The following is a 10310-nucleotide window of genomic DNA, read 5'->3' on the forward strand; positions in this document are numbered from 1 at the left end:
TTTGTCTGGCCAGTATTAATAGCTTGGCTTCAGTCAGTTCATCTGCCTGATAGGCCTGTGAAAGTCTGTTCAATTCAAATTTAAAAGGAAATTTTACAGTTTGCGGTTTATATATGTATTAGAAGACACGAGAATGATATACAAACAAGGCGCTGGCAAAAATAATCCTTTAAACAGCTGAAGACACACAGACAAGTGTGAGAACATTCATGATTTTTTTTAACCTGATACCTCAATGTTTCTTTAAGCAGAAGTGGGAAATTACAAATGATAACTGACTGTATTTTTGCATAGAGTTTGAAAACAGCAACCAAAAAAATGTTTCGTAAGCTTTTTTTGCTATGTGACATATGTCTATGTGACTTTCTGATATTTGACTTATATTATATTCATTGTACCTTTGATTACAAAACGTTGTTGGTTTTTTTTTTTGTTTCAAATTTCCCGTTCATTTAAATACTTCACATGCAATCATCCCAAGCAACAGAGTTTCAATAGAAAAGCAAAACGCTGTCAGTCATTCAAACCAGGTTAATAACTTTTAAAGTCACGGCTGTGATTGCATTTTTTAAATGAGAAGAAAAGAATTAATAGAAGAGAAGAAAACATAATTGAGTCAAAACTTCACGTTTCTGGGTGTTACCCTCCGTCTGATTAATCCTTTTTTTTTTTTGTTTTTTTCAAATAACTGACTTTTCTGCCCTTGCATCACCCTTATTACAAAAATCAATGCCTGCCACTTCCAGAACCAAAAATGAGTCATAACCATGACTGACACATGGGTTTACGGGTTTATTTCTGACAGTATGCCTGTATCCACTAGTCATTTATTTGTTTCTGTTCTGTCAATAGACCCTTTTTCATAACAAATGAGACCTTCTCACTCGCATTGCTGTACTCTATGTTTGTAAAACTTTGGGTTTGACCCAGCAATGCAAGTTTGAATAACAGGATTTTTATAAGCAGTGCTGAAACACCTGCAACTGCTCCTAAAATGTCCTTGTGTGTACAAATGTGTAGCAAATGCGTGTAGAAGCAAAGCCCAAAAATTGGATAAGTTCTATCCTACTCCCTTACATGCAACCATAATGAGTTGCGGTAGGTGAGCAAACATTTTATAACCCTCTTCTTACAGGAATTATAAGTGAAAATCACAGCGGTTGAAATGTTCACCGCAGAAACTGCCATGAAATGCAAACTGCCAACAACTATTTTCTGGTCATACATCCTTCATATGTTTTTATATTTTTACCCTGCACTGGCTGCACTGCAGATGGCAAAGAGTTTCAGCGAGCAGGGAAACAATACTTCCAGACGGTGTACATGACATTAACCCTTTAAATCTCGATCCATGAATCTGTATCATAAATTCGAAAGCGCAACTGTTACATTGACCGTCGTACCGCGATGGAATATCGTCCCTTTGCAGTTATCATAACAGACGGTGAGGAAAAGGAAGAGGAAATGATTTTTAGTAAATCACGAGGTAATAAATAACACAGAAACTGAAGTCCTTGGTCACAAACAAGTTGATTTACGGCACTTCCCTTAAACCTAGCGTTAGTCATAGAATCCTATATACTGTAATATGTGATTATATGTCTGCATAACGGTGTTTACCCACAGAAAAGAAATTCCTTGCTAGTAGTGTGGGATGAAAAGGATCAGTGTACGGGTCTAAACAAACAGCCGTCTCTGCCACTTCACATGTGGGTGTTTAAGATTGTGAAAAATTTCACAGATATGAAATGATGTATCACTCTCTATAGAAAATGTCGCATCATTTATCGGAATGAACATATACGGAGAGGATAAGATAAACAACTGTAAGTTATCAAGATCTAATAAGTGTGTCAAAAGGTCACTTTGCTGAAACTAAAAAAAAAAATTCACACAGCTTGCTATAAATACACAGTTTTCTTTCAGTGTTCCTTCCCCGTGTGTGTTTTACTACACACCCAACTTTGAGCTCACATGAAACTTGATGCAAGGGGAGGGACATCCGGGAACATAGCGGGTGGAAACTCCTCCCAAGCAGAGGAGGGGTATCTCAGGCCCTAATAAAAGTCAGAATGGAGAGCAGAGTCTCAACTTGACTTGACTCTGAAAACTGCAGGTATCGAAAAGCGAATTGTGGATCCGAGTTAAGTCTGCTTCTCTCTGCCGAAGGGGTACAGCATGTCCGAAATGCTTGACAGCATCCTTGCAAAGGTGAGTCAAAGTTTATGAATTGAATTTTAACTTGTATTTCAGTATCTCTTTAAGAATGATTCCCAAAAGGAGCATTGGGGTTTGTTTATTTGCCACCTTACTCCACCCTCTTAACCTTAACAAAATTATTTTATCGACCGTCGTCATTTCAATAGACATTGAGCATCGGAGGAATGTTTAGTGTAAAGAAGCAAGTGATAAGGACGACATTGTTTAGTGTAAAGAAGCAACATGATAAGGGGGACATTCAGCACTGAGTTGTTTTCGTATGGCAAACCTTTGACGAGAGCTAGATATTGTAAGCGAGAATATTACATTTTCAAAATATGATTCCAAGTACATTGTATACATTATATGTCTTATCGTAGGTCAGCAATTTCGGCGTTGTAAGTCCTTAACCTCTTAATCCTAATTTCGCAATTCAAGCTATCTATATATGCAATATTTGTGACAAGCGAGCTTCCAGCATATTTTGAATGAAATAAGAAATCTAAAATTGTTGAAGGGATTCAAAATCTAAGTCATTATTTCTCCAATTTGTGACAGAATATGTTGAACCTGGCCTTGGATGACAGCTTGCTCCTGGGACAGACTCACCTCAAAGTCCCGGAGCAGACACGCCTGAACCGATCAACTTCCTTCTTCTCCTCTCCTTCCCCTCCCACTTCCTCGAGCACCAGTTTGAGCGCCGAGCACAGCGACGACAGTAGCTCCATCTGGTCGTCCAACATCTGGAGCCAGACCCCCGTGTCCAAACCGAATCCCTTCTCCTTCAGGCCCGACCGCTCCATGAGCCTGACCGAGTCCAGCAGTTCCCTGCTCTCCTCTCTTGCACAGCTGAAGAACCTGGAGGCTTTTCCTTCAGCCCCTTCTACGACCGTCGCTCCACCGCCAGGCTTCCCTCCGTCATCGTCCTTCCCCGCGCAGGTGCCGCCGATGCAGTCCTCCAACCGTTACAAGACCGAGCTTTGCCGTGGCTTCCAGGAGACGGGCAGCTGCAAGTACGGCATCAAATGCCAATTTGCCCACGGCGAGGCAGAATTGCGTGGACTGTACCGTCACCCCAAGTACAAGACCGAGCCCTGCAGAACCTTTTACAACTTTGGGTACTGCCCGTATGGATCGCGGTGCCACTTTATCCATGAGGAAAAGAGGAGCGACGGCCCAATACCGTCCACCAAATTCCAGAATCAGTATCAACCGACTCCTACGGCGACAAACGGTCAAAATCCACGCCACCAACTCCGTCAGAGCGTCAGCTTCGCAGGGTTCCTGGGCTCTTCGCGCACTTCCCCGCCTCCTTCATTCTGTTCATCCTTCACCGATTCTAACTTGGGGTTCAGTCGGGCTCCGTCTGTGTCTCCGCCTCCCGCAGATGTCATCTCCCCGGTGTTTGGCGAGTCGAGGCCACGGGATGTAGCCGCGTTCCATTTTGGCAACGGCCAGACCAGTGCCGGCGCCGGAGACGCTCGTCCCGTTCCTCTCATTCTCGAGTCGAAAGCCTCGCACTGCGTGTGCGGCCATGGAAATGACTTTTCTGCTTCGCTCGGCAACAACGGCAAAGGTTTTGCCCCCGTGGAAGACAGGAACGCCCAAGACTCCAGTGGGACGTTTTGGGGTGGCCACGGCGGATTCGGCAAGCCTCCAGCGCTGCAGCGATTCTCCTCCGAGGACTCCCTGGAGGACAGCTACAGCAGCAGCAGCGGAGGCTCCAGTGGAAGTGAGTCTCCAACGTTCGACGGATCGGCCACCAAGAGGCTCATCGTGTTTGAGCGCTTGTCTCTGTCTGATTAAGGGGCTCCGACAAAAGGAAAATGCAGATGATGGTGTTCCCGGGTGAACTGTTGAAAGACTTAAAAATCAGAAACGATCACAACAAGTCAAACTCTCTGAGACGCATTCATCCTCGATGTTCTGAGCGCGAAATTGGAATTTCTTTCGGACAAACTACACATACTGATATGATTCTAGTGCCTTTATGTTATCAGATTCTATTTTTATACTTTACATATCGTGTAGCCAACTAGACGCATGTTTGTGGTCATCCACGAATAGTTAACTTACCTGCAGAATGGCGGACATTACTGGCACTTGAGCGAGTTTGAAGCTCTACAAGTCTTGTAGTGATCAAAGTGGCTTATGAGTAATGATAATGATTAATTCCCACGCCTTAATGAACCTCCCAGCCTCACATTCTTGTGATTCCGAGTGCCAAAAACAATGCATTGATTTTAATGGCCTTGGCGAGTGAGTCATTGATGCCATTTTTTCTGTGAAATGCACTTTACAGCAAATTCAAAAGGGAGATCCTGTCAAATCTCCATGTAGCATTCAACAAAAGCTTCACGTATTCATAGCATTAATGTGTATGTGTGTATATATGCCTGAGAGTGTGCATGTGTAATGTCCTTCGTCTGAAACCTGGGGTGCAGCAAAAGTATGGTGAAGAGTGGTTAGATATCAAAGTGTGGTAACATTGCGACGTAACTGTACCCTGACCCACATTCCCTTTTTTGTGGTCTTTGCCACCTTCCTCATGGCACCCCATCTTTCACGGTCCCCTGTTTGTAGCCAGTCCGGTTCAGGAACACAGACACCACAGTATTCCCTTTGTTTATTGGTTGCCGAGCAATGTTTAACTTAAACTAATATATTTATTATGATATTTATTTCTGTATGACAAAAAGTGTATTTTGTACTTTATTTATAAAGAATTATTTCAAGGTCTGTGAAATATCACTGTGACAAGAAAAGCAGAATCTTATATTTTTAATTGCCTGGAAGGGACTTAATAAATTTCTCGATATGGAATTGAAACGTTCTTCCTGCCTCGTCTTTATCAAGTAAAATAAAGGAAAAAAAAATGAGTTTGTGCTGCCATTTTTCGCCAGATTTAGAGTTTGGCTCTTGCAGTTGAGCAGTTCACTTACTTGGTGTTCTTTTTGGAGATGACTAAGGGAGAAAAAAAAAAAAGGAAAAAAATATATATATAATCTGTAGATAGAAAACTGCATTTGGATCAACATAGAATCTAACTAATATGTTGATTAAAAAGATCTTTAGAAATAAAAAAATAATAATATACTGGATATATGTGTGTGCATGTGTGTGTGTATATGTATGTGTGTGTGTGTGTGTATGTACTTGCATTTTAATGTGACTTACCATGGATTGTAGCATTTTCGATTTTTTTTTTCTTTTTTTTTTTAGTCAAGTTATATTCATTCCACGTAATCCTCCACCGAAAATGATAAGCAGACACAAAATCGATGAGGATCTATTTTTTTTGTGTTTCTCCTCCCTGCTTTGTTTTGAGACACACTGTCTTTGTTATGTATACTTTACCGCCAAAAGGATCTGGTTTCTAACAATGATGGTGGCACATAAAAACTCATATCTCAACGCTTTTAGCACCGTGTAAAAAACAATGGCACTCCAAATTTGATTTCGCTGCCACGTCAATTTTGCGCGTTCATCTGAAAAAGATTTTAATGATAAAGTCTTGATAAGCGTTAACGCAATGCTCAAAACTCAAGATAAGTAGTGCAGCTGTTATATTGCCCTAATTTTAACAGCAGAAAAGCTTTATCGGTTGAGAAAGACAAAGCTTCCGCAGAGACGGTCATTTCGGCGCAATACTTCATCATTTTGGGGTAATCATAACTAAAAGAAAAAATTAAAATATGATAAATAAATGAATTCTGGCATTCCTCCCAAAAAATATATTCTTATCAAACTGGGCTTGGTGTCACTGACCGCAACACGTGTGCTTGGTTTGTAATGTGTGCTTAGTCACCATCGGCCTTTTACTTAAAATGACATCACATGAGTAATTTAGAATCAGTCATGAACATCGAAACATGGACTGGTAAGAACTGGATTTAACCAAAAATGGGCCGCGCTGCAAATTCAACATATCCAAAAAGCCCTCGAGTATTGCTTTCAGCACTTGGGCAATAAGTAAGTACGCCATGATGATGTATCATCTCAAAGCGTTCACAAAATGATTTGGAATATTTTAACATATTCCCGAATGCATGTTTTGAATGTTACAGGGCTTAACATCTACTTGAGAGGCGCTCGTTATTGTATTATATGTAACCGCTTTTCAACGCATTTAGTAACATCTGCTTCAAGTTATGCCAAAGTTCAAGAGAGTATGTTGAAATTTCTTTTTTTACCAAGTGCAATCTGGCGTTGAGAAACCAGTAACTAAGCCACAGCTCCAAGAAATGGATTCTTCCAACCTGCAATCTGCAAAAATAACAGACATCAAATTACATATAAAACGTTTCAAGAATGTTTCTTCAGCTTAACACTGGCTCACTGCACTCATGAATAGAATCTTAATCAATAATAAAATGACACCTCAACGCTTTGACTGGTCAAAGCTTTTTCTCCCATTCCTTTTTTTTCCCCCCTTTATTGCATTTGATACCTTAATAAGAATGATCCACCACATGAAATGAAAATCGGGCAGAATTTTCTCCACATATACGCTTCCTGAAAAACAAGTCCTAAGTCGATTTTAATCTTGACTCTGGTTCGTACAGCTCGCGCTCAGTTGTGATGACGAAACTTCGCAGCCTACCATCTGGATTCTTTGACAGTACAAATGCTGCTTGCTGATCGACTAAAAAGCACCTATGAAACACATATATGCAGCTCATTCATTCATTTACCGTCTATTCCGCTTATCCTACATTCCGGGTGGTGTTGGGGTTGAAGTCTATCCCGGCTGTTATTGGGAAAAATGTCAGGTTCACTTTGGATCGGTCGCCAAACTAATCACTAATCAATGCACTGCCCTCCATATAAATAAGTAATGAAGAAAAGTACAAGCAAGGAAATACAAATACTGTTTGGAGCTGGACACAAACTCGATACCTTCCATGCATTCTAAGACCCGAGTCCCGTACGGTGGTAGAGGACCTTTTGTTTTTAAACTCTACTCTCCCCTGTCGATCTTTATTAATGGTGGATCACCTTTAGTTGCAGCATTTGACTGGAAAGATGAACCGTTGTTGTGCTTGGGAAGCCTCTTGGTCTCCATATGTCCAACTGGAATCATTGGGCTTCAGGCCGGACCAAAAAAGAGGCGCGGGTCCAAATTTTTAACAGGTTTATCAGATCAAGGTGCAAGCCCTCTGGCTCCAGGGGTCTGTTCATCGTTATATGCAGGCATAAAACCGCAGTCTATCTCGAGACGATTCAACTGTGATCAGAACGCACGAGCATTCTCAGGCACAGAGGGAGCTTAAAAGCAGGGTCAGACGCACGCTCTGAAAGGATTTTTAGGGATGGATTATAATTGCCTTGGCAAGACCAAGGTAGAAGTAATGTTGCCTTAGGTAAGACATCAATTCCAAAAACATGTATTCATGTGCTCATAAATATCAGTTGTTGTGAGTTTGGGTACTCATTTGCGGGGCTTCGATGACTTCTAACATGGAAATTCAGGGACAGTTTTGAAAAAATGAAATTGCAAAAGTTTGATTAAATAAAAGTGAAATCTCAGTAAAGTTGTTGGAGTTATGTCACGTGCTAACTTATATGTGCTCTGCCAAACCCTAATCCACAAGAATCCCCCTAGTGGGTATTTAGATGTAATAAATGGAATGCGTGATTAAGTAGTTCCATGGTTTAACTGATTCTTACAAACTGTGAATCCCTGGTTTCCCGTCCCATCGGACCTTTTTTTTCTCATGACTGGAACTTGGCTGATTGGACACGACTTCCCAGATCATGTATAGATATCATTTTACTACAGCATATACAGCAAGCTGTGGTTATTCCAGTGTTGTTTGAGAATGTGACACAAGGGATTTTCTATCATCCGCACAACCTCTTATGACCTTTTGAGTTATCCTGCATTTTACACAATGACAGTTGTGTAAGTCAACCATGACTTGTTCAGTCATGGTTGACAGTTCAATGTCTGTGCTAATTACTAATGGAACTAGAATAGCTTTAATTTATAACTAGTTATGATTAATTATAATTATTAATTGTGATTAATTTATCCTTTAATTGAAAAAACATCCAGCTTATCACATTCAATTGGCTCTCAGATTCACTTCACAAAAACATTCAGAAGATACGTATTTCATGGATGCCAGCTATGGTTACTACTATGAATATAATTTGACATTGTGGTTTACGTACATACTATTGAAGGACCCTCCTCCTTTAAATACACGGTTATTATGTCTTCATATGACTTCATATCACATGTTTATTTTCGTTCTATGTCATTTCTTCTCCTAAATACAACCAGTGTAACAAATGATTGTTAACACAAGCTTAGCATTATGACCCCCACCTCTGTCTGTATAAGAGTTAATGATCAACTGCAAAGCTATGGGTCAAAACTCTCTTTTACCATGATACCTGACCCCGTGTCTTGTGCATACAACACGTAACACACGTACACACACACACACACACACACATACACACTCGCGAAAAAAAGAATTTGAGATAAAGTTCAAAACGTGGCATGGAACTATTGTAGTCCAAAGATGAACAGAGATTTGTGTCTTATACAAGAGTAACAAAAAGGTTAGTGACCTTGCAAACAAACCTTAACATTGAAGATATAAGAGAAAGAAGCAAAGAAATGTATGTTGAGACCTGATCTTTTGGACATAAAATTCAAAGTATGAAGAGCATGTTTGTTTCAGAAACCATAAGAGGAATAGTTCCTCTTTTCAACATTGTCGATAGTAAATCCTGTTCTTTTACTATTTGCCAACCGGAGGCAATCATAAACTAAATAGGTGGAAGACCATTTAAACACCATCACATTCCTCCCTGTTCAACATGTTGTGTTTGCATGTATACACATGAGTGTGCTTGTAATTCTGTACCTCTACCAGCTTTTAGCATTGCATTTACCTTTGGCTCCTTTAACTGTGCCCCTAATTATTCTCCCTTTTTTATTTTTTTCATTTGAGCCAGAAAGTCAAGCAATTATTCAAAATTTGTCATAACAAAGTAAATGATATAAATTTAGAATATTTCTTGATGACCAGAAACACACCCCCAAACCTCACAGCAAGGACAAAACTCAGAACAGAAATCTATAGTGAATGTTCATAAAATGCAAAAAAAAAAAACCTTTTCCACAATAAACCTTGCAATTCCATTAACACTAACTTAATTCAAAAATATAAAGCATGGTTTAAACCATCCAGTGAGATTCTGATGATGCTTCAACACTGGTAATAACTGGCAGATTACTGATGAGCTGAAAGCTATTTTGTTATAAAAAATAACCGTGATAATATCAAATGTGCTTTAATATCAAATAGTATTGTACTATTTTCCTCCCTCTCGCTGTCTTTCATTAGAGATGTACGTGCAATCTGTCGTTACCGCTTAGCCCAAGTGCTGGGCCAAAATAGTCGATAATAGTACTGACAGTTTCTAGCTATGTGCAAAGCATTGCCTTATAAGGTAGTCCCTTGTTCAAACATAAACAAATAAATATAAACAACAACAAAAAAAACCTTCTCCTATGATTTTTTGCATTTCAAAAGAATTGCATTTTAAAAACCACAAGAGAGGGTTGGAATTAATCCCATGGCGATCTGAGAAGACTTGAACTCGATAAAGGCGGAAAACCCTTATCTATGAAACCTATATTGCTGAAATTGATACATTTTAAGGGGAGGCACATATTTCTTTATAAAGACGTTGGCCTTTATTAGCCTTTTATGCTGCATTAAGGGCACTATAACGCCTCGTGGTTGCACTGAGGCTTAATACCAGGTGTATTTTAGTGCGCAGATTACATGAATGGATGGAATAAGCGTAAATAGCAGATCTGATCTGAACAATGACAAAACAGAGTTAATATACAGTCATTAAGTTATAAGGGGCAGGGAAGGGATATAAGTAAATTGAGTACGAATAGCAGTGTTACTAGTCAGACTTGGAAGCGAAGGAAGGAGGAAATATTTGTGCGGTGACATCATCGCAACAGAGTGGAAGTGCTGTCCTTTTTTAGCCATGTTCTCTCCCTCTGCTACATTCCTTAGCTACAGAACTTAATTCACCCCTCCTCCTGTTCTCCTTTCCTCCGACCTCACTTCTGC

At 40.0% G+C, this 10310-nt stretch overlaps 1 protein-coding gene across 1 annotated transcript; it reads left to right on the forward strand.

Annotated features, from left to right (window-relative positions):
• The first annotated feature begins 2055 nt into the window (after window positions 1–2055).
• On the forward strand, window positions 2056–5028 carry LOC147235276 (mRNA decay activator protein ZFP36). Its single transcript, XM_086142038.1, has 2 exons — window positions 2056–2211; window positions 2758–5028. Exons 1-2 carry the CDS (start codon window positions 2179–2181, stop codon window positions 4003–4005), a joined length of 1281 nt encoding a protein of 426 aa, XP_085998164.1. The 5' UTR covers window positions 2056–2178; the 3' UTR covers window positions 4006–5028.
• Window positions 5029–10310: the final 5282 nt, after the last annotated feature.

This window comes from Fistularia commersonii, chromosome 3 (assembly GCF_037954325.1).
Source record: "Fistularia commersonii isolate RoL2024-O1a breed Wild chromosome 3, RoL_Fcom_v1.0, whole genome shotgun sequence".
NCBI classification, from domain to species: Eukaryota; Metazoa; Chordata; class Actinopteri; order Syngnathiformes; family Fistulariidae; genus Fistularia; species Fistularia commersonii.

Excerpts from the sequence above, each read along its gene's own strand:
- LOC147235276 (XM_086142038.1), top strand. The coding sequence starts at position 2,179 with ATGTCCGAAATGCTTGACAGCATCCTTGCAAAG. Across the intron at positions 2,212-2,757 it reads TTGACAGCATCCTTGCAAAG|AATATGTTGAACCTGGCCTT; the intron begins GTGAGTCAAAGT and ends AATTTGTGACAG.